Source organism: Schistocerca gregaria, chromosome 4, assembly GCF_023897955.1.
Source record: "Schistocerca gregaria isolate iqSchGreg1 chromosome 4, iqSchGreg1.2, whole genome shotgun sequence".
Classification (NCBI taxonomy): Eukaryota; Metazoa; Arthropoda; class Insecta; order Orthoptera; family Acrididae; genus Schistocerca; species Schistocerca gregaria.
The window spans coordinates 219,559,930-219,585,470 of record NC_064923.1 but is presented as its reverse complement, the minus strand read 5'-3'; the positions used below and the strand labels follow the sequence as shown (position 1 = coordinate 219,585,470).

The following is a 25,541-nucleotide window of genomic DNA, read 5'->3' as shown; positions in this document are numbered from 1 at the left end:
TGATTCTGACCATGTAACTGTAGAGACATCACCACATTGGTTTTAATATGGTCCACATACACACTTAAGCACTTTTGTGAAGATTGATAAAATACAGTAAAATTCCAGGTTGTACTAATAGGTATTAGCAGTTCTTGATATGCAAAAAAAAGTTCTGGTACTTTGACCATTTGGGGGGGGACTTTTATAGTCTGCATATTTTAAAAGTGTGAATTCAATATTGGTACTGGCGAAAAATTAAGTTCTACTGTGCCACATCTCAAAATCTGTGTTACTGTATGCATAAAGGTGGCGATGAAAAAGTGACACACCTGGTGACCAAATCACGAATAAAGTGTGAGAATCGATATGTAGAAAAGGCACTCGGACAAGTCCACAGAGGTTTGTGAAACAAAAACTGCAATATAAATATGATACTGGAATGTCCTGGGTGAAATATGAATAATGGTGAGAGTAAATGTAACAATTAACAATATAGAAGTTACTGAACCATCACTGCAACTAGACTGTGGTGAGCATCTGCATCAGGTGGAGTGTACATGAGAAGAAAGGATGTTGTTGAGGGGGAGGGAATGTTTGCTGTCAGACGGGGCATCTATATAATGCAGATAAGCTGTTATTGGGGTAGTGGGAATTCAAGTGGCAGGGTGGTGAAGCAGGCACTGGAGTAGAGCATATGTACTCAGAAGAAACTAATTTTGTCAACTATTAGTTAGCTACTTCCCTGTTATAATAAATACCAACCTTTGCATTTGTGAGTGTTGCACTGTCGAGACATGCGTGACAACCCTTCACAGTTTTCTGGCTTATCCTCGCAGACCCTTGTCCTGTGTTGCTGTCCACCTCCGCATTCTTCTGAACAAGGTGACCAGCCAGACCACTCAGACCACAAGTCATCAGACTCACCTCTGCCTATAAAACAGAAACTTCTAATTTAGACTGAGTTATCTAATACATTAATTTTTTGTATTTATCTCTTAACAGTTGCCTACAAGCTATAACAAATAGGTAAGCATATGTTGCAGATAATCTACTGGCTTCTCAGCTTACACCATGTCATTCATAAAGACAGAGAAAATATGTAGATCTGATCAACAGACAGTAACAAAATTCTGTTACCTACCTAGAAATCAACAGTGAAGTCAATTTGTTGTTATTATGTACAAGATAATTCATATCATATTTACACATGTTTTATAGGTTTTGCAATAGTCTAGTGTTACACAAATTATTCCTTATAAACATATAAATGACACTGACAAACTACAAGGACAAAATCCTGACTGGAAATGGGGTAAAAAAGGTCATATGATGTCAAGACATGGACGGTGTGCATGCAACAACAACAAATTGTCCCAAAACACAGTACAGAGTTGCACTGATCCACGTCACAACAGATGTTCGAACTCCATGGGATGCAATGCACACTTTCACACATCACATCATCTTATTACCATGTTCTTCTGCATGTTCTGACCTCTCTCCAAATAGTGTCACAGGAATCATGAACAGACAGTTGAAGATTCAGCATCCACAAGACTTTTCAGATGCCCCCAGAGGTAAAAATCCTGGGGGTTTAAGTGATCTAGCAGGCCATGCCGCAGGGCCTCTGTATCCTATCCCACATCGAGGAAGATTCTGTTGCAGTATCAGCAAACTGTAGTGTGGAAGACAGGTGGTGCTCCATCATGCAGAAATTACATAACCTGTCATATTGCCAAAGGCGCATTCTCAAGCAGCCCAGGTACAGTATCCCACAGGAAGTCCGAGTACGTTCCTCCATTGAGGTTTTGTGGAATAATAACTGGTCCAAGTATATGGCCACCAAGAATCCCTGCCCACACATTGATGCTGATAAGATGCCACAACCATTCCCCGACCATTGTCTGTAGCCCACAAATGAAGATTATGCAGATGGATGATCCCAGTTCTGGTAAAGGTTGCTTCTTCAGTAAAGAGGACTGATGACCCATATAATTGTACGTTGGCTTACACCATGTTGGCAGGCCACTTGCCCGGAGCTTGTACTAGGATTCATCTCAATATCCTGTACAGCCAGGTTCTCCAAATCTGGTGTGCGCACAGTCCACCACCTTTCTGCACATTTATCAGTCTGAAAGGACTCATGATCACACAGACACCCAATAAGAGCTTGAAATGTTGTGTGATGTGGTTGTTGTCTGTGAAGGTACTTGTTTTAGTATAGCTGTGCTGCCTCTTGTATTAACATGAGTTCACAGAAGAAGGAAAAAAAAGTGCAAATGGGTGACATGGAAAAGAGATAATGCAATTTGGATGCTATTAAATATGGAGCAACATATCAAGAAGAGGAAAAAATAATGGTATATGCTGCACATAATAAGTAAGAATAACTAAAAATAATTATGCACTTATGTCATATACTCATCAACAGTGGAAAAAATTTCTGTCACACACTGAGCAATAGCCTCTTTTGGTGCTGAACACGCATATAAAAGTGTCCTCTATCAGTCCAGGGAACGAAAAAACCCCTGCATGTCTGTGTAACACTATGTGAAGGAGACAATGAGAAGCACACATAGAAAGGACAAAAAATATTAGTTTTCAGACGAAGTTCTATTTCACAGAGTCTAGAGACAAAACACACAAGGAGCACCTCTATGCATGTGTATACGTTTAGAAAAGATTTTTTCCCAAAGGTACCCATTTTTTAGATTCTTACATTACTGTCTGTTGCTTAATGTTCCATCATATTATGTAGCTAGTGAATCTAATTAAAGTATTTGTACAACATGTTTCATAGAATATTTTGTATAAATTTTATGCAAGCATAGTGTGTGAAGTTTTATAACACATGATTAATGAAAACTGTTTTTAAGAACCACATTCAGATTCATTGGCATGATCTGATTTGTATATCAGTAGGCTGAACAACTGAAAGATTTTTAAAAGCTTGCTCCTCAAGGAAAATGAAGGGTGGTAGATTTCTTTAACTGACTTTTTCCCAAGTAAAACAACAATTTGTCATTTACTGCGAACTGACTAATACAATAAAGTGTTTCAGAGTAATATTTAAATAAAACAATTTTTGGTTAAGTTGTGTCGTGTAAAAAAATTCAGTGGAATCAACATTCACCCCTGAAACTTGAACGTACCAGTTCTGTAGCATGAACCATTTAGATGACAGAATCTCTCTTCTTCTTTGTGTTGAGATATCTTGATATGTGTGGGATCAGACACAGGAGCCTTGCAAATGAATCTGAATCTTCTCTCCACGTAGCCTGTCTCTGCTGCAAGACTACTAAGGGGCAACCAAGGAGTCCACGTAGAGAATCTCTTGCTGTCTTGACAGGCATGCATATTACATGTCTCAAAGTCAAGATTACACCCTTGGCAGTCCCGACCTCCGTTCTCTGGTGGAGGACTGTTACACAGTCGCCTCCTTGTTCGGAAACCTCCACCGCATGGAACAGAACACTCTTCCCATTCTCCCCAGGCACTCCACTGACCATCCCTGGGAGGCAGTGTCAAAGCTGAAACAGAAAATCTGTTATGTGTCTGTCTGTCAGATTAAAATTAAAAGGATTTCAAGGAGGTCTCTCAACTGGTGAATTAGAAATTCATTGCAGAAAATCTTTTAAATACTCTGATGTAATTACTGAGTTGAATTTCGAGAAGAAGAAAAATGATTGATTTACAGAAACCATAAAACTGAAATATGATGGGTTTAGTTACAATTAACATACAAACATTGCACAATAAATTATAATTTAAATGGATAGATAAAATATCTGCTCACCAAGCGGCAGCAGGAGAACACACGCATAAGAGGTATTACAGTTTGCAAACTTTCAGAGCTCCTGGCTTCTTCTTCTGGCAGAATGGTCAAAGGGGACACAAGAAGGGTGAAGGGAAAGGACTGGTGAGGTTTAGAAAAAGGGGCAAGGTTTGCAAAAATCGCCCAGAATCTTGGATCAGGGGAGACTTATCGGATGGCAAGTCACCCTGACCTGGGGTTCTGGGCAATTTTTTTGAACCCTACCCCTGTTTCTAAACCCCATCAGTCCTTTTACTTCACTCCTCTTACTTCCCATTCAACCTTTCTGCCAGAACAAGGAGCCAAGGGCTCCTAAAGTTTGGAAACTGTAATACCTCTTATAATCGTGTTCTCCTGCTGCCACTTGGGGGAGTAAATTTTTTACTATCCAGTTACTTTATATGTGCACAATAAATTATGGTTTATTTAAATGGTTACAAGATTGTATAATTTAACAAAAGGTTTGCATGCTCACCAGGACATGGTGGATTTGAAGTGCAGTAAATTTCACTACGATCTTGCCCAACACACACTCTCCCTCCGTGGGCTGGTGCAGGATTACCACAGATGCGACGCCGTGTCTTGACAGCCACTCCACATGTCTGAGAACAAGCTGACCAAGCTGACCAGGCTGTCCATCCACCGTGCACTGTGCAGTTTGTTACTCGAATGGAAGTGCCGACGCACTGTGAGCCCCCATTCTGTGGTGCAGGATTGTTGCATTGCCGTGAGCTGCACAGGCATTCATCCCCTGACTCAGTTTCTCCAGAATGTGAGCATGGGAACCAGTTTGACCAACTGCTCCAACCTCCGTCCACTATAAGTTTTATTATTTTACCATTAGACAATTGTAAAGATTGAGTACGTTCTTATAAATTAATTTTACAATGACTACACTTTGTTCGGTTTGAAAATGTGGCCACAGAGCTATGTAATACCTGGAGCAGTGAGTACAGGGCACTGTGTCACACTTTGCTGCCAGTGATGAGTGAGAGGATTATCATTAGGAGCTGTCTGACATTTCTCGAGAATTTCGTTCCACCCACAGTATGGATCCATAGCATTCAAACAAGCAGCCTTATTTGTCAGTCTAGAACAGTGTTGTGCAGAAATCCTAATAATGCCATTATCAGAGCCAATATATACAGAGTCCTGAAAATAATAAGATTCCATTAAATCCAATTTGATACATATTAAGTAAGCAGTGATAAAACTTGAAACTTCCTGGCAGATTAAACTTGTGTGTGTGTGTGTGTGTGACCCAGAACCTTGCCTGGATTGTCCAGTCAGTAAGAGTATTGCTTGTGAAAGGCAAGGTTCTGGGAATTCAGTTTTGGTTCAGCACAAAGTTTTAATCTGCCAGGAAGTTTCAAAACAGCATACATTCTGTTTTATTTATTTATTGAAGTTAGCAAATAGCTACAGAACACAATTATGTACGTATTTGCTATTTTATTTATTTGATATTTCATTTAACTTGGTTCTAGATTCTGCACCACTTGAAACATCCTGGCAGATTAAACTTGTACTTCTTCAAATAAATAAACTACCTGCCATATAACTGAAGTTAAGGAATCTAGAATACTGAGAAAGAGGAAGAAGAAAACACTGGTGCTAAACTTTAGATGTAGGTGAGAGTTAGAACCTCAGCTGTAGGATATGTTAGTAGCAGAGTGTACCATACACATATGTAAGTTAACCAGTGGAACAATTAATATACTATTTTAAAAATGTCATGTAAATACAAACATTTGTACAAAAGAACATTTTTACTATGTTTTGTACATTTTAAAAACTAACAAGCCTCATTGGAGTGTTACGTGTGTGATCATGCCCATTTGCACAAGGTGCTTTTTAGCTGTGTATGGTTTTTCTTTCGACAAACCTAGTATAGTGTGTTCTACGTTCTCCACCATAACGACAACATGACATGAGTGATAAACTCATAAGGTACACAATTTGTAACACCAATGAAGATGACAGTTTCAACCGTCAAATCTGGTCATCAATAATACATATTAATTTATGCAATCTTGACTATCAAAATTTTTTCAAGTTAAAAATAGTTTTCTCCTTCCATTTTCTCAATATGAGAAACTACATTTCCCAGAGACTATTAAGACATACAGACATAAAATCTAAAAAATCCAGGAACTTTAAGAAAAGAAGCAAATTAAAAATTTTGTGGTTAACACGCAATGAAGTAAGCTTGATCAAGGAAAGTGACAACATAAGTGTACGTGTAAAGCGACACTGACACCACTTGAACTTAATGGTAACATAATATTGTGTATCAAATGACTTTTTTAGGAATGAATATTGACTGGCAATTGAAATGTAATGAATACTTGAGACTATTATAAAATAAAAACTATCACAATTATCATATGACGGCATTAGGGTACTGTTGCATAAACTGCTTTTTTAATCACCTTAATTATGCTTTTGACATTCTTATATTTAGACGTATATAAAATGTAGACTGGCAATGGCAAGGAAAGCGTTTCTGAAGAAGAGAAATTTGTTAACATTGAGTATAGATTTAAGTGTCAGGCAGTCATTTCTGAAAGTATTTGTATGGAGTGTAGCCATGTATGGAAGTGAAACATGGGCAATAAATAGTTTGGACAAGAAGAAATAGAAGCTTTCGAAATGTGGTGCTACAGAAGAATGCTGAAGATTATATGGGTAGATCACGTAACTAATGAGGAGGTATTGAATAGGATTGGGGAGAAGAGAAGTTTGTGGCACAACTTGACCAGAAGAAGGGATCGGTTGGTAGGACATGTTCTGAGGCATCAAGTGATCACAAATTTAGCATTGGAGGGCACCGTGGAGGGTAAAAATGGTAGAGGGAGACCAAGAGATGAATACACTAAGCAGATTCAAAAGGACATAGGTTGCAGTAAGTACTGGGAGATGAAGAAACTTGCACAGGATAGGGTAGCATGGAGAGCTGCAGCAAACCAGTCTCATGACTGAAGACCACAACTACAACATATTTAGACGTTATATTTTAGTTGTTGATTTAGGGCCCAGTTACTAATGTAATGAGTTATCAAATGAGTTTCAGTGACTGAAACATGATAGAAGTTTCCCAATAATTGATGCTAAGTGATGTTTCCTTTATTACACTCACATCTTGACCATTGTTCCCTATTATTGAAACCAAACTTTGTTAAATTTTTTTTTTTAAATTCAGAATATAGGTATAATATTCAAAGGAAGTTGGATATGACTGAATAATTATTAACATCATCATCCATGTAGTCTGAGAAACTCTATCTGCAGCCCTTAAATTTTAAAGACATATCATTAATTACTGTTAAAAAAACAAAATGGAATCTAATTGCATTTCATGACTTACAGCTGATTTTAGATAGTGAAGTGCCTTTATCGGTACTACTGAATTCCCTGGGTATGGTTTCCATATTTCTACAACACAGGTTTCCTGTGTTCTTGGTAAAACTGATATCTTCTTGACAAGTCCTTCAGAGGTTGCAGCATAAATTATATGCACGGCTCTGAAATTAAACACACCAACTGAAATGCTTCAACACACTAAACAGAAAATTCTGTATGCCACTACTATACTTAAACAAAGAACTGAATAAATATGATTTTACCCACAACAGTAACAATGCTGGTAGATGTAATTACAAAACTGAACTACATACACTTAGTAGTGCAATGATCATTCTATTTGAGCTGTCATATAATTTATTAATTAAACATAAAATCTGATGGTACCTGTGTAGCTTGGTGGGTATCACATGTATTGCTATGTGGGTGAGTGTCTCAAGCTGTCCTGTGTAGAGCGGCTTTGTTGTAGCTGGCTGCACAGCACTGTCCATCAGTTGGTAGCGCGAGGAATCCAGTAGCAAGTGAGAATGTGGGGCAGCCTGGCATTCTAGCAACTGTTTGTGTTGATTGTGGTGTCGCTCCCAAGCAGATCCTGGCTTATCTTGGTGTTTGAATGGGCCTAAAAATGCTGCTTCCACAGCAGTCATATTGAATGCACATATGGCTGATCCAGGAATGCTGTTTCTGTGAAGGAAAACCAAACAATTTCATATAAAATTAGAGGAATCTGGAATTTGTTTTTAATGGTATCCCTGCAACAAATTTGTAAGTGCCAACATTGGGGTTTAGTTTCTGAAATTGAGAAAGAAGATGTTGAAAATATTTGACAGAGGATTACTGCCAAGAAAATGACAATAAACTTCTGACATAATCAAAACATAATTTTCTTCTTTTTTCAGATCTGATTTAGGAATTATATTATTTAGTGTTAATTTGTGGCTTGCTGAAAGGACTTCCTTTCTTCTGAATTTTGTGATAACTGAAAGTTCTGGATGGCAAAATTATTGCCTTTACAGGGAAGTATGGCACATTCTCATAACCCCTTTCAGCTGGGCATTAAAACAAATTTATATAAATTAGTCAAATATCATTAATCCTAACTTTCTTTTAATCTCAATACCTTAATTTTTCAATAAAGTTATACTAATATCAGCAGGTACGAGCCATCATCATAATCATAATGACATTTTTGTACTTACGGAGGAGTGGTGAAAGTTGCATATATTGTCTCTTCCTCTTCAACATATGACATTCCCTGAATTTCATCAAAATAGAATGGATATTCACCAGGAATGGAACAATTAAGTCGAGCTTTGACAAAAGTTGTCCAATTGTCCTTTAACATTAGCTGTCCACCACTATCATTCTTGCAGACTCTTGCTATGCGTGAGTACACTATCTGCAACAACAGATACACAGAATGGGCTATAGAGTATATCTATATTTTCTTGCAGTGTGCAGTGTGGATTAAAAACAAAAAATACAACCAGTTTATTAATTACAGAGGTTCACACATTCATTCAGCAAAAATGTGGGAAGTACTATTCTCTCTGATAACCTGCACAAAGTCATACAGCTTACCTTTCCACAATTAATGTATTCCACAGCACTTTCTCTAAAGAGAAAGTATACAAAATTGTCTTTCTCAAAAGATCCCACAAATTGAGGGTCATTCAGCCACTTGCTGTTGTACTGATTGGTCCGGAGTGTGGTAGAGCCAGCTCCAAGGCTCCTATAGATTGCTGGATCTGCTCCTGAGAAATCCATAGGACTCCCCACAAAATACTGACCATTTTGGGTCATCAAGGCAGTAATATTGTACGTGGGACTGAATGGACATTTTGCAACTCCTTTCACAAATTCAAGTACATTATTCAAATTTTCAATCTGAAATTAAAATAAAAAAATTATATTCAGAATTAAAAAAACAATTCACCATCATTTTAACACAAAATAGTATGAAAAATTTTATTAACATGTTGAAGTTCTTGACTACATTAAAAGTCTGAAATTCTGTGAAGTTCTGGAAGTGCACAACCATCTTTGTTTCTTGAATTTAAGAAGCAGGGAAAAAAAATGTTTATGATTTAGTTTACTGTATGTATAGAAATCGCTCTTAGTAGCATACCAAACACATACACACATACCCTATAGTATTGCCACTGCTTACCTCCCTCCAGGTGCACTGTGGTGAGAACGCACTTGTGCCACAGGCAAATACCCGCTTGCCATTTCGTAGAAGGACGCGGACAAAATTGTGGCATTGGTACTCCGTCTGTCCTTTGGCCTGGCAGAGAGCAGTCTTGTTTGCAGGTGCCGGCCAGTCTGCTTTTTCCAGCTGCCGCAGATCAGGAATTGCGAGTCGGTACAGTGCATCCCTAAAACACAGGAAATGAGGTATTTAAATACATATATTTGAAGGATGGAAAAAATGTAGTTTAGAACTGTGACTTACTTATTGACCTATTCACAAATTAAAATCTTTCTATTATACACACATGGACTGACTGCTACAGCTTAGCAAAGGTACTGACATCCATACATATATGAAAGAAGAAGTAAATGGGCAAATATGCTAAAGGGATAGGAACCAAATAACTGCATACAGCAAAAATAAATAAGTAATGCAAATGAATATTTCCATAGTTGATATCTTCTTCTTTAAATAAGGTAGAATTATTTGGTCAGTAGGAACACGAGTCCCACTAATATTTGACAGATGGTAGTAGCAATAGTAGTGGTCATAAGAGCCCCTAACAGACAATTTTGGATTCCGATACCTTTGTGGAATTGAACACCATATTATTGGTCGAATTTGGGAATGAGATCCAACAGACATGCACTGTGCCTCAGATTTCAGACAAAATTCTTATCTGATATGTGGAGGGAACAAGCCCCTTCTCCTCACCTCACAAAAGCAAACTGGAATCAGCATTGCATTCACAATACCTATTACAATGTCATGGGGTGCTACATGGTTTCTTAGTCAAGACTCCCCAATGAGATCATAAACTCTGTACCCACCAGAAGTCATCTGACTATTAGCAACTCCTGTGCTCTCAGAAAAGTGCCCGTTTATATTGTGCATTTAGTAATTTCCACACCTTGCAATGAACACCATAGTGTTTCTCTTTCTCATCTGTCTCCATCTCCTCGACGTCAGGCAGTGAAGAACACAGAGTATTCCACAAAGTGGTCAGAATCAGAATCAGAATTTTATTGTCTCATAACGTACAAGTTAAATTATTGATTTTATGGACAGGAGACTCATCAGCTTATACTATGATAAATTATACATGGAATACAATATTTTATATAATCACAATAAAATCTGAATATTATTTATTGTTAATGTTTTTATCCTGTACAGATGGTCAGATCGTTAAAAAATTCATCAACAGAGTAATAACATTTCTGAACCAGGGTGCTATATCATTCTCTTTTTACTGCCCCAGTTTGGACCTTTCAAAAATGTGTGTCATTCAGTTTATTGTATACTTTCATTCCCATATAATGTAGAGTCTTTGCAAAAAGATTAAGCCTGTGTGTAGGCAACATGAAGCTTTCTTTGTTTCTAGTTTCGTAACTATGCTGGAAATTATTTGACAAAAAGAGTTTAGGGTTATTACTTGTGAAAAGAATTGTTTCATACAGATACAATGAGGGAACACTTAGTATCTTAAGATCTCTTAAGAATGGCCAATAAGATTCTCTTGGCTTTTGCACTGCATATGTTTCTGATAATTTTTTTCTGCAAAGTTAATATTTTCGTCATGTTGCTAGCATGTTATCATGTTGGTTTACACTGTTTGAACTGAAATAGCTGAAGAGGCATTAACACTAACCTGATCCATTTGACATTATATGCTGCTCTCATGACTATTGCATTTCTTTTGTTTATTGTCAGTTGCCAGTAAATACAAGTAAATAACAAGATGGCTGAAAACTTTTATGAAAGGAAGTGTGTTTTAAAGTGTCAGCAGAAATGTGAAAACATGAAAGAAGTGCAGAGATGATGGCAGGCAGAATTTTATACTGCACCACTCACACACATAACGAAACTGAGTGGCAAATTTGAGAGGGAAGGAAGTGTATACGATCTGCAGAAGGGACAGTGTGACAAGAAGAAATCAATAGCGGGTGAAAGAGGGGTGGTCGCTGTGGTACAGGCTTTCATAAGATCCCCAAAGAAGTCAATAGGGCCCCCAAAGAAGTCCAAAAGCTACGCTGCACATGAATCAAGTGTAAGCAAATCAAGTTCACCGCATTTGAAGGCAAGCAAAGCAGAAACCATATGTTCTCAGGCTGCCTCTCACGATGAAAGAGGATAATCTGAATAGGCACCTTGAATTTTGTGAAAGGATTTGCAATAATGAACAGTTGACTGGTGTCATTGTTTGGTCAGGTGAGCCAACGTTTAAATTGAATGGAACCATCAATCACCACTGCTGTGTGTACTGAGCGAGAGATAATCCTTATGTTATGAAGAATGAGTTGTTAATCATTCTCTTTTATCGGTGTGGTGTGGCATGTCTGTCAGAGGACTTCTAGGGCCTGTATTTTTTGAAGGCTCAGTGGCAGGTGTAAAGCACCTTACCATGTTGCAGGGACGAATTGAACCAGCTGTTCATCAAAGGGCCAGTCTCTTTTCAAGGATCAGATGATGGCAGTACCTTATCATGTTGCAGGACGAATTGAACCAGCTGTTCACCAAACGTAGAGAGATGACTTTCTTTTTTTCAACATGACAGTGCATCGTTGCATTGCCATCATGTTGTGCAGCAATTCCTGGATGAAACATTTGTTGAGAGGTGGACAGGTCGACGGAGAAGTGCTAAATTTGCAGCCAGATCTCACTATCTATAGCCGTTAGACTTCTTTCTGCGGGAATTCAGAAGGACACATGCACGCGCGAAAACTAAGTATGCTGAATGACATGAGAGAGACGATGGTGAGTACCTGTGAATCCATTCCAATGGCAACATATCACATGTTTGTCAGTCTTTTGCGCGGCGTTGCAGACACTGTAGTGTTGCCGATGGAGGACATGTTGAACATCTTCGACAGTAAACCATCACCAGTACTGTTGTGACCACCTATGTGACTTGTTATTTTTGTTCGAGTTATTGAAATTCAAACAGTGTAAGCCCCTTTGTGAGAGACCCTGTATTTAACTGCCCGTAGAGAGTAGAGTCTCAGGGCGGTGGCTTGCAGTGCATTTAACCTCGACACGAGGGCTGCCGCGATACAAATGTGCCCTTCCATAGGGCACGGGGCGAGACAGCTCGTGCAGCGGCCGACCTTGGCTCTGATGTATGCGGCCGAGTACCCAGCCACCTGCCAACGCAGCGTCTATATCGCGGCCGATTTAAACTTCCAGCATGATCGATGTGGTCCGTGCGCCTGTGGGTGTGGCGCTCTTGCTTACAAGCTCCGTCCGCGACCTCCCGGCACTGGAAATACTCCGATAGCTCCTCCCAGAACCCAGTACACTGTTCAACCGGATAATACATCAGTAGGAACTAGAGTGTGGCGTGTTAACTGGATGTTCCCAGTTCCGTGACACCGGACAGGATGAAAAGTGGGCTCGGTATTCCGTAGCGGGAAACGTAATGCGTTACACGTGACAGTAGCGCGGGGCATTTATAACGTTCCTCTATGTTCTTCTTTCCGTTCTCTCTTTCTGTTAATCAAAGTTGAGTTTTCCAGTTTTTTCACTGTCCCACTGCCGTTGTTTATTGTAGATTTGCGATGTGTACCGGGTGTGTCGCCTAAAAGCAGTCACATTTTCTCTAGTACACTACTGGCCATTAAAATTGCTACACCACGAAGATGACGTGCTACAGACGTGAAATTTAACCGACAGGAAGAACATGCTGTGATATGCCAATGATTAGCTTTTTAGAGCATTCACACAAGGTTGGGCGTCGGTGGCGACACCTACAAAGTGCTGACATGAGGAAAGTTTCCAACCGATTTCCCATACACAACCAGCAGATGACCGGTGTTGCCTGGTGAAACGTTGTTGTGATGCCTCGTGTAAGGAGGAGAAATGCGTACCATCATGTTCCCGACTTTGGTAAAGGTCGGATTGTAACCTATCGCGATTGCGGTTTATCGTATCGCAACATTGCTGCTCGCGTTGGTAGAGATCCAATGAATGTTAGCAGAATATGGAATCGGTGGGTTCAGGAGGGTAATACGGAACGCCGTGCTGGATCCCAACGGCCTCGTATCACTAGCAGTCGAGATGACAGGCATCTTATCCGCATGGCTATAGCGGCTCGTGCAGCCACGTCTCGATCCCTGAGTCAACAGATGGGGACGTTTGCAAGATAACAACCATCTGCACGAACAGTTCGACGACGTTTGCAGCAGTATGTACTATCAGCTCGGAGACCATGGCTGCGGTTACCCTTGGCGCTGCATCACAGACAAGAGCGCCTGCGATGGTGGACTCAACGACGAACCTGGGTGCACGAATGGCAAAACGTCATTTTTTCGGATGAATCCAGATTCTGTTTACAGCATCATGATGGTCGCACCTGTGTTTAGCGACATCGCGGTGATCGCACATTGAAAGCCTATATTCGTCATCGCCATACTGGCGTATCACCCGGCGTGATGGTATGGGGGGCCATTGGTTACACGTCTCGGTCACCTCTTGTTCGCACTGATGGCGCTTTGAACAGTGGACGTTACATTTCAGATGTGTTACGACCCGTGGCTCTACCCTTCATTCGATCCCTGCGACACCCTCCATTTCAGCAGGACAATGCAGTACCGCATGTTGCAGGTCGTGTACGAGCCTTTCTGGGTACAGAAAATGTTCGACTGCTGGCCTGGCCTGGCCAGCACATTCTGGAGATCTCTCACCTATTGTAAACGCCTGGTCAAAGGTGGCCGAGCAACTGGGTCGTCACAATACGCCAGTCACTCCTCGTGATGAACTGTGGTAGCGTGTTGAAGCTGTATGGGCAGCTGTACCTGTACACGCCATCCAAGCTCTGTTTGATTCAATGCGCAGGCGTATCAAGGCCGTTATTACGGCCAGAGGTGGTTGTTCTGGGATCTGCTTTCTCAAGATCTATGCACCCAAATTGCATGAAAATGTAGTCACATGTCAGTTCTAGTATAATATATTTGTCCAATGAATACCCGTTTATCATCTGCCTTTCTTCTTGGTGTAGCAATTTTATTGGCCAGTAGTGCATTTAGGCAGATATTCGCAATTTCGTTTTTGCATACATCGAGTCAATTGAAAGAAATACTGCTAAACACCAGGGCCGGTTCTCGAATGGTTCGAATCGTGCCACAGGGCAGCAAATTTTTGGGAACATCGAAATCTGGAATTTTAACATGTTTCGAAAAGGCTAAATTACCCGAGACAAACGTTTTACATAAATGAACAAGTATGAGAGTAAGTTTGAAATACGAATCTTTCATAACGTCTAGTGTCTTACCAGAAATTATCTACGAAATTGTGAAACAGATGGCAAATGAAGCGCTAGATTTGGTCACCTTGGGTGCGACTTTCAAAAATGTTGGCTCCGTGAACGAAGTCAAACATTCTACAGTCTTGGTATTAAAGAACTGGTCTCTCGTTGAGAGCTAAGTCTTCGTCGCACGGGTAACTATATAGCGAAATAAATATGTAGGCATGAAGAACAGGGACGTAGTGTGTTAATAAAGTATGTTTTGTTTAAAATGCTCTAAGAGTTTTCACATAAAAAAATTCGTACGCATTGTGTTTCAGCACGCTCTCGTAATAAATAAATGAAGATAAATGTCAGCATATGATGGCCTAACAGTTCCTATACAGCAAACTTAAACACTTGTAGTAGTACCGCCGAGAAACACAGTTTGTAATACATAAACAAAGAATAAGTAAAATCTGCACTGTAAGCATTTCAGTAACTGGCGCATGATTACTGGCTGTGGTCTGCGCCACCAGCGCAGACATTGCCACTATCTGCGACAGCGAGACATAATTATCGACCAATCGGAAGTGGTCTTTGGGCTATATAATGCCACCACAGCAGCAGTTTTGACCCCCCCCCCCCCCCCCCGCACTTCGTTTTTTCCTCTCCTTCCCCCCTTTTCTTTCCCATCATCTGTCCAAGTTCTCCCTGTCTGCCCTCGGCTGTGGTGTGTCACATTTGTGCCAATGTTTTAGTGCAGTGTTCAAGTGAGTGTTCAGTGTTGTGCGTCTTTCCAAAGTGTTGCGAACAGAAATCATGCTGTAGCTGGGTGTGATTTTTATATCTCAAGCGAACAGAAACCAGACTGTCACTGCGTATTTTTAATTGTCTGTCTATTATTTTACCTGTCTGCTTCCTGTGTATTTTCTTAGCATCACCAACCCTCTGTTTTATGTTTTAAATTCCACAATTTTTCGTGATTTTATCATTTAAGACCCCGATTTTATCTCGTGATTTTATTATTCATTATCTTCATTTTTAAAACAAATTCTGTAGGCTGAAGAACGGCGTACAAAGCTGCTGCTGCCAGCCAGCCCCCCTTCGGGGGGAATCAAAATTAATTAAAGGAAAAAAAAGTTTTGATAGTCAGTTGCTCCTGACGAAGAGGCCCTAAATTGACGCGGCAGAAAGTCCGAGAATGTTTTATGTAACAGAGACAGCAAATGACTTGGAAGAGCAGTTGAACGGAATGGACAGTGTCTTGAAAGTAGGACATAAGATGAACATTAACAAAAGCGAAACGAGGATAATGGAATGTAGTCGAATTAAGTCGGTTGATGCTAAGGGAATTAGATTAGGAAATGAGACACTTAAAGTAGTAAAGGAGTTTTGCTATTTGGGGAGCAAAATAACTGATGATGGTCGAAGTAGAGAGGATATAAAATGTAGACTGGCAATGGCAAGAAAAGCGTTTCTGAAGAAGAGAAATTTGTTAGTATCGAGTATAGATTTAAGTGCCAGGAAGTCGTTTCTGAAAGTATTTGTATGGAGTGTAACCACGTATGGAAGTGAAACATGGACGATAAATAGTTTAGACAATAAGAGAATAGAAGCTTTCGAAATGTGGTGCTACAGGAGAATGCTGAAAATTAGATGGGTAGATCACATAACTAATGAGGAGGTATTGAATAGAATTGGGGAGAAGAGGAGTTTGTGGCACAACTTGACAAGAAGAAGGGACCGGTTGGTAGTACATGTTCTGAGGCATCAAGGGATCACAAATTTAGCATTGGAGGGCAGCGTGGAGGATAAAAATCGTAGAGGGAGACGAAGAGATGAATACACTAAACAGATTCAGAAGGATGTAGGTTGCAGTAAGTACTGGGAGATGAAGAAGCTTGCACAGGATAGAGTAGCATGGAGAGCTGCATCAAACCAGTCTCAGGACTGATGACCACCACAACAACAACAACAACAACAGAGCCGTCGCGAAAGACTCGGTTCCCATATGTGAAAAATTAAAGATAACAAATTCCACCCGGCACGCTCTCGGTTCGCTGGCGTTCCTCTAGCACGGCCCGATCGTGTCTCGACCGCTACATTTCTTTTAATGGTATATTTGGTCCTCCGAGTATCTCTGCCACGGACACGGCCCGGACTCGTTACTGAAGTTTCGGCCTGGAGTAGCCCCGGACCTTTGGACGGCATGTGGAGTTTCCCGATAGTAGTCTGTGGTTCTAGCCGAGAGCCCCGAGGCGCTGGAGCGACAAAGGAGCTGGGCGAGCTGTGGAAGGGCAGGGCGTCCTTGCGCCGGCTGTAGGCCGTGGGCGGCGCCGGCCGTGTTTTATTGTGCGCCGTCCAGCGGCGGATATTTCAGGCTGTTTACTCGTAATCCGCGGCCGGGGCACGCCCTCTTCTCAGGCCGCCGCCCGGCGCATCCATCAGTGTCCGGCGCTACTCGCTACCGGCTCCGCGGCGCAAGCCCGTGCGCCTCTACGGCCCACCGTCCTCGCTGTCGTTGTGGCTCCCGGTAGGAGAGTCTGACAAAATGATTAGAAGACTCACTACCGTAAGTGCTCCGTGAGACAAGAGAACTGACACAGTCAGCATGTATGGTCAGGGGTAGAGTTCTGTAACTACCATAGACTTTCGTAAGTAGGCTACAGTAGTTTTATGTAAACTGAAGGTGGAGGGGGGGGGGGGGGGGGGGGGGAGAAAGGAAAGGAACTATTAATGTCACCTGGGTCGGGACGACTTTATGCGGAATCTTCGGCGACAGCTAGAGATGTGTTCCGGATCGGGTTTCGAACCTAGGCTCTTATGCTTACTAGGCAGTTGCATATCTGCGCAGACTTATCTCGACGCGCCTTCCGGCTGATCCACGTCCCCGCCCGTGTCTTCCATGCTCGCTACTCTCAGATCCCCGCAGGAGTTCAAACGCTCTTGTGCATAGGCACTGAACGTGGTGGATTCATTGCCCATCGATGCAAATCATTTACACGAATGGGTGGTGTCTGTTCTTTCGAACACCGTACTGAGGAGGAACCAGATGACAGAGATAAAACGGTGCATGAAGAAAACGTAGAGACCTCTCCTCGTCAGGAATAAGAAACTTTGCATCAACACAATTTAAGGCGCCAGGAAGTAGGCCAAATACTATCTAACACAGTTTCAGAATCATAGCTGACGATACTGTTCAAAAAATGGTTCAAATGGCTCTGAGCACTATGCGACTTAACTTCTGAGGTCATCAGTCGCCTAGAACTTAGAACTAAGTAAACCTAACTAACCTAAGGACATCACGCACATCCATGCCCGAGGCAGGATTCGAACCTGCGACCGTAGCGGTCGCTCGGCTCCAGACTGTAGCGCCTAGAACCGCACGGGCGATACAGTAATAAATATATGGTGTTAATATTACTTTATCTGTCAATAGCTAAAAAGAGCATTCATAACAGTCACAAGTTTTTGCAATATACACTCCTGGAAATTGAAATAAGAACATCGTGAATTCATTGTCCCAGGAAGGGGAAACTCTATTGACACATTCCTGGGGTCAGATACATCACATGATCACACTGACAGAACCACAGGCACATAGACACAGGTAACAGAGCATGCACAAAGTCGGCACTAGTACAGTGTATATCCACCTTTCGCAGCAATGCAGGCTGCTATTCTCCCATGGAGACGATCGTAGAGATGCTGGATGTAGTCCTGTGGAACGGCTTGCCATGCCATTTCCACCTGGCGCCTCAGTTGGACCAGCGTTCGTCCTGGACGTGCAGACCGCGTGAGACGACGCTTCATCCAGTCCCAAACATGCTCAATGGGAGACAGATCCGGAGATCTTGCTGGCCAGTGTAGTTGACTTACACCTTCTAGAGCACGTTGGGTGGCACGGGATACATGCGGACGCGCATTGTCCTGTTGGAACAGCAAGTTCCCTTGCCAGTCTAGGAATGGTAGAACGATGGGTTCGATGAAGGTTTGGATGTACCGTGCACTATTCAGTGTCCCCTCGACGATCACCAGAGGTGTACGGCCAGTGTAGGAGATCGCTCCCCACACCATGATGCCGGGTGTTGGCCCTCTGTGCCTCGGTCGTATGCAGTCCTGATTGTGGCGTTCACCTGCACGGCGTCAAACACGCATACGACCATCATTGGCACCAAGGCAAAAGCGACTCTCATCGCTGAAGACGACACGTCTCCATTTGTCCCTCCATTCACGCCTGTCGCGACACCACTGGAGGCGGGCTGCACGATGTTGGGGCGTGAGCGGAAGACGGCCTAACGGTGTGCGGGACCGTAGCCCAGCTTCATGGAAACGGTTGCGAATGGTCCTCGCCGATACCCCAGGAGCAACAGTGTCCCTAATTTGCTGCGAAGTGGCGGTGCGGTCCCCTACGGCACTGCGTAGGATCCTACGGTCTTGGCGTGCATCCGTGCGTCGCTGCGGTCCGGTCCCAGGTCGACGGGCACGTGCACCTTCCGCCGACCACTGGCGACAACATCGATGTATTGTGGAGACCTCACGCCCCACGTGTTGAGCAATTCGGCGGTACGTCGACCCGGCCTCCCGCATGCCCACTATACGCCCTCGCTCAAAGTCCGTCAACTGCACATACGGTTCTCGTCCACGCTGTCGCGGCATTCTACCAGTGTTAAAGACTGCGATGGAGCTCCGTACGCCACGGCAAACTGGCTGACACTGACGGCTGCGGTGCACAAATGCTGCGCAGCTAGCGCCATTCGACGGCCAACACCGCGGTTCCTGGTGTGTCCGCTGTGCCGTGCGTGTGATCATTGCTTGTACAGCCCTCTCGCAGTGTCCGGAGCAAGTATGGTGGGTCTGACACACCGGTGTCAATGTGTTCTTTTTTCCATTTCCAGGAGTGTATAAGCGTAATATTTAGCAAATAAAGTTTGTCAACCCATCATTTCTTTTGGGAAAGTGAAGGTCAATAAAAGGTAAAAGTAGGAGTTACTGGTGCAATGAATAATTGATTCCTGTTTTGTATACTTCCTAGATAACAGAACGCAGCATGTCATTCTCAAGGGAGAGAAGTCTTCCGAAGTAAGAGTGATTTCAGGTGTGCCACAGGGGAGTGTCTTACGACCGTTGCTATTCACAATATACATAAATGACCTTGTGGATAACATCGGAAGTTCACTGACGCTTTCTGCGGATGATGCTGCAGTATATCGATAGGTTGTAACAATGGAAAATTGTACTGAAATGCAGGAGCATCTGCAACGAATTGACGCATGGTGCAGGGAATGGCAATTGGATATCAATGCAGACAAATGTAATGTGCTGCAAATACATAGAAAGAAAGATCTTTTATCATTTAGCTACAATATAGCAGCTCAACAACTGGAAGCAGTTAATTCCATAAATTATCTGGGAGTACGCATTAGGAGTGATTTAAAATGGAATGACTATATAAAATTAATCGTCGGTAAAGCAGATGCCAGACTGAGATTCATTGGAAGAATCCCAAGGAAATGCAATCCGAAAACAAAGGAAGTAGGTTACAGTACATTTGTTCGCCCACTGCTTGAATACTGCTCACCGGTGTGGGATCCGTACCAGATAGGATTGATAGAAGAGACAGAGAAAATCCAACGGAGAGCAGTACGCTTCGTTACAGGATCATTTAGTAATCGCGAAAGCGTTACAGAGATGATAGACAAACTCCAGTGGAGGACTCTGCAAGAGAGACGCTCAGAACCTCGGTATGGACTTTTGTTGAAGTTTCGAGAACATACCTTCACCGAGGAGTCAAGCAGTATACTGCTCCATCCAACGTATGTGTCGCGAAGAGACCATGAGGATAAAATCAGAGAGATTATAGCCCAGACAGGGGCATACGGACAATCTTTCTTTCCACGAACAATACGAGACTGGAATAGAAGGAAGAACCGACAGAGGTACTCAAAGTACCCTCCGCCACACACCGTCAGGTGGCTTGCGGAGTATGTATGTAGAATGAGGAATATGCAGGTTATGTAATTTTGAAATCCTTGTTCACAAGGGTCAGATCAAACTCTTATTCTCCAATACTTAGTAAAGTTCTTTCTCAATGCGGGTAAAACGAGACGGAACAAAACTGAACAACCACGCTTGAGAACTAGAGAAATGAATCGCAGCCAGCTTGCAAGTACGAATCGCACGCCATCGATCAGCTTGGCCGAGATTTCCATGCGACATGCGACCAGCGATCAGCGACCGCTCGCTGCGATATGCCGACGCACGTGCGTTCTACGAAGCGACAGGTCGCGCATGTGACGGATCGGTGCACCCGTCGCTCGTGTGTGAGGTCCTTACTACTCGCCAGTTCCAGTAAGCGCTTTGTACGATGCAGCAGCAGTGTATGAAAACATTCTTCTGTTGTTATGTTCCGATGTCTGTGTGTGGAAACGGTGACAAGATAATGTGCAAAAAGTATGAAGGGCAATGAAGAACAAAAATAATTGTTTCATTCATACGAAGGAAGGAGACTGGTAACCTACTAGACAATGATACCAACTACAAACAGCCGTCTTCAAGTAAAGATGAGTTTTAATTGTTTTTTTTTTTAACATTTGCCTTTCCTGCTTGAAAACTTAGCGATGGACTTAAATAGAATGACACTTGTAATCTCCCCTTCCTTCCTAATTCCAGCTATTGTCCACAATAAGCGAAGTCTTTTATGAAAAATTTGAGTGGAGACAAACTTTCTAGTTTATTTAGCTTTTCGCGTAGAATTGGCTCCGTGTCTTCTTGTTTAGGGTTCTGATTCTTGAAGCTGAAATTCTCACATTTTAGGTCCTCATGACTGAAGTGATCTAAATAAATCTGAAGATTGTTATTAAATGAAACAACAAGTTTACTGTTACCAGTCACCGTTTTATTTATTTCCACGACGCGTTTCGAAGGTTTAAACCTCCATCATCGGGTGGATTTACATTAGTTAGTATTATATTTGTGTGTGTGTTGTGTTACGAATTTTGGAGGAACTTGTGGCACTGCCTCTAGTGGTCACAGGTTCGTTTTACTGTCGAAACACAACACATGTATGCTGCCACATTTGTAAAACAAATATAATACTAACTAATGTAAATCCACCCGACGATGGAGGATTTAAACCTTCGAAACGCGTCTTGGAAATAAATAAAACGGTGACTGGTAAGGGTAAACTCGTTGTTTCATTTAATGTCAGTAACAGTCACGGTAAAGGCTAACCTAAAAATGGTCGCATTTAAAGTTGAAGATTGTTGTTGCAGAATTTTTTTTGTTCCGTTAATATATCTTGTCACACTTTAGTATATCATACAGTCTTTTGAAGTTTCATATTAACAAAGCCGAAATTACATTCTTCACCCAAAATATAAAAATACGTTCGATCACTTAAGAGGCATGCTTATTACTATCTCACTCAGTGGAAATAACTATATTCCGAAGTGTTTACAAGTTTTCTTGACAAATTAATTTCTATTAGTTTCGATTATTATCTCATAAATGAATCCAGGAATAAACATAGTAAACAGTATTAGATTGCTTAATTAATGATAGAAATTTTAATTGTGCCAAATTATTCGTAATTTCAAGTGTTTCTAAAAAATATTTTAACTGTACATTCAAAGTACTTATCGACTGTAACATCGAAAATAAAGTAAATCATTTACATAAATTTAAGCTTGAAATACAAAAAATTGTGTATAAAATTATATGAAAGTTTTCACAAGAGCAGCCGAGCTAATATCGACCTGTCCAAAATTTAAGAAATAGTACTGGTATCGACAACTACTGTTGAGGAAAAATAATGCTAGAAGAGGATGTCCCGTTACACACTATTACAACTAACTAATTAACAGAAATTAATGCAACTTATAAAATTTGCTGTGAAATGTTTTGCGTGTTTGAAACGTTATGAAAACAACGCTTGTTATGGGAAGAGGTGTTTCAACGAGAAGGACCATTACCACTTATGTCCCCAAACATTTATGCGCAGACTTTTCATAAGTGAGAGATATGTTGGGTACAACTGTAATGTCATAAAGCGAAAAATTATCGAATTTCGTAGGAGTACGAAGGGCTCGTAATGTGCACCTCGTTTACACTTCTCACCTTTCTTTTTACTTGTACATTTGGTCAGAAAATTAAAGCTCAGAGCGCAGTTAACTTTTGTATACAGATGTACCCTTTGTTGCAGACAGGATCGTTGCGGCTATACAGGGTGTTACAAAAAGGTACGGCCAAACTTTCAGGAAACATTCCTCACACACAAAGAAATAAAATATGTTATGTGGACAAGTGTCCGGAAACGCTTACTTTCCATGTGAGAGCTCATTTTATTACTTCTCTTCAAATCACATTAATCATGGAATGGAAACACACAGCAACAGAACGTACCAGCGTGATTTCAAACACTTTGTTACAGGAAATGTTCAAAATGTCCTCCGTTAGCGAGGATACATGCATCCACCCTCCGTCGCATGGAATCGCTGATGCGCTGATGCAGCCCTGGAGAATGGCGTATTGTATCACAGTCGTCCACAATACGAGCACATTTGGTACCGGGGTTGCGTAGACAAGAGCTTTCAAATGCCCCCATAAAGTAAAGTCAAGAGGGTTGAGGTCAGGAGAGCTTGGAGGCCACGGAATTGGTCCGCCTCTACCAGTCCATCGGTCACCGAATCTGTTGTTGAGAAGCGTACGAACACTTCGACTGAAATGTGCAGGAGCTCCATCGTGTTGTGTCGTACTTGTAAAGGCACATGTTCTAGCAGCACAGGTAGAGTATCCCGTATGAAATCATGATAACGTGCTCCATTGAGCGTAGGTGGACGAAACTAAAATGAGCTCTAACATGGAAATTCAGCGTTTCCGGACACATGTCCACAGAACATCTTTTCTTCATTTGTGTGTGAGGAATGTTTCCTGAAAGTGTGGCCGTACCTTTCTGTAACAGCCTGTATACGTGTGGCAGTGTGGCGTGCGACGCCCGTCGGAACTGGGCGCGAGGTTGGCAGCAGTGCGTGCTGGGCCCACGCGACTCTCCGTGCTCGCCCACGGAGGGCGGGACGCGCATCGCAGCGTTCAATTAGTGGCCGCGCTACACTACAACACACTACACCTGCGACACCACGCCACGGGAAACTCAACGGCCGTAACGAGAAGGCGTGCCGACCGCGCTCCCTGCCTCCTGCACCACTTAGCCCTTCAAAACTACCGCACTCTCGCAATATCAGATTGCATTCCTTTCCAAACGAACAGCTCTCGTATTATTAATGTTTGTCATTTCCCTGCGTTTATCTCGGTGGCTTAGCGACACTGACAGATGCCTCACATATGGTCAAGTGGTTACGCTGAGGCACAGATTCACTCGAACTAGAAGTGGGTAGAGAAGAGAATAGTGCTGCTTGCAAGGAGCTCAGAAACCTGTTAACAACTCTGCCATATTCCTCCGACCTGACTCAAGAGTTCTATCCACAGACGAAACCAATACTGCCATGTGGACGCTAGGTAATTATGTAAACTACACTGAAGCGCCAAATAAACTGGTAGAGGCATGCGTATTCAAATACAGAGATTTATAAACAAGCAGAACACGGCGCTACGGTTGGCAACACCTGTATAAGACAACAGGTGTGTGGCTCAGTTGTTAGATCGATTACTGCTGCTACAGTGGCTGGTTATCAAGATTTAGAAAGTTTGAACGTGGCGTCGTAGTCGGCACACGAGCGATGGGACACAGCATCTCCGAGGTAACGGTGAAGTGGGGATTTTCCCGTATGACAGTTTCATGTGTCTACCGTGAATAAGATTAAGAAAAGGCATACCTACATTTCTAACATTTGTAGACTTAAAGAAAGCTTTTGACAATTTTAACTGGAATACTCTCATTCAAATTATAAAGGTGGCAGGGGTAAAATACAGGGAGCGAAAAGCTATTTACAATTTGTACAGAAACCAGATGGCAGATATAAAGAGTCGAGGGGCATGAAAGGGAAGCAGCGGTTGGGAAGGCAGTGAGACAAGGTTGTAGCCTCTCCCCGATGTTATTCAATCTCTATATTGAGCAAGCAGTAAAGGAAACAAAAGAAAAATTCGGAGTAGGTATGTAAGTCCATGGAGAAGAAATAAAAACGTTGAAGTTCGCCGATGACATTGTAATTCTGTCAGAGACCGCAAAGGACTTGGAAGAGCAGTTGAACGGAATGGACAGTGTCTTGAAAGGAGGATATAAGATGGACATCAACAAAAGCAAAACGATGATAATGGAATGTGGTCGAATTAAGTTGGGTGATGCTGAGGGAATTAGATTAGGAAATGAGACACTTAAGTAGTAAAGGAGTTTTGCTCTTTGGGGAGCAAAATGACTGATGATGGTTGAAGTAGAGAGGATATAAAATGTAGACTGGCAATGGCAAGGAAAGCGTTTCTGAAGAAGAGAAATTTGTTAACATCGAGTATAGATTTAAATGTCAGGAAGTCGTTTCTGAAAGTATTTGTATGGAGTGTAGCCATGTATGGAAGTGAAACATGGACGATAACTAGTTTGGACAAGAAAAGAATAGAAGCTTTCGAAATGTGGTGCTACAGAAGAATGCTGAAGATTAGATGGGTAGATCACATAATTAATGAGGAGGTATTATATAGAATTGGGGACAAGAGGAGTTTGTGGCACAACTTGACTAGAAGAAGGGACCGGTTGGTAGGACATGTTCTGAGGCATCAAGGGATCACAAATTTAGCATTGGAGGGCAGCGTTGAGGGTAAAAATCGTAGAGGGAGACGAAGAGATGAATACACTAAACAGATTCAGAAGGATGTAGGTTGCAGTAAGTACTGAGAGATGAAGAAGCTTGCACAGGATGGAGAGCTGCATCAAATCAGTCTCAGGACTGAAAACAACAACAATAACAACAACAACAACAACAATAGCCGTGAATATCAGGAATCCGGTGAAG

General features: G+C 42.0%; 1 protein-coding gene across 1 annotated transcript in view; it reads right to left on the bottom strand.

Moving 5' to 3' along the window:
- LOC126268125 (semaphorin-5A) overlaps positions 1-25,541 on the bottom strand; it is a 614,642-nt gene that overhangs the window by 7,455 nt on the left and 581,646 nt on the right. The window contains exons 4-12 of the mRNA XM_049973655.1: positions 9,330-9,537; positions 8,741-9,046; positions 8,359-8,558; positions 7,547-7,843; positions 7,164-7,320; positions 4,735-4,948; positions 4,272-4,613; positions 3,135-3,512; positions 745-912 (exon numbers count right to left, since the gene is read on the bottom strand). Coding sequence (XP_049829612.1) covers positions 745-912; positions 3,135-3,512; positions 4,272-4,613; positions 4,735-4,948; positions 7,164-7,320; positions 7,547-7,843; positions 8,359-8,558; positions 8,741-9,046; positions 9,330-9,537 — 2,270 coding nt within the window. The remainder of the gene's footprint in view (positions 1-744; positions 913-3,134; positions 3,513-4,271; positions 4,614-4,734; positions 4,949-7,163; positions 7,321-7,546; positions 7,844-8,358; positions 8,559-8,740; positions 9,047-9,329; positions 9,538-25,541) is intronic.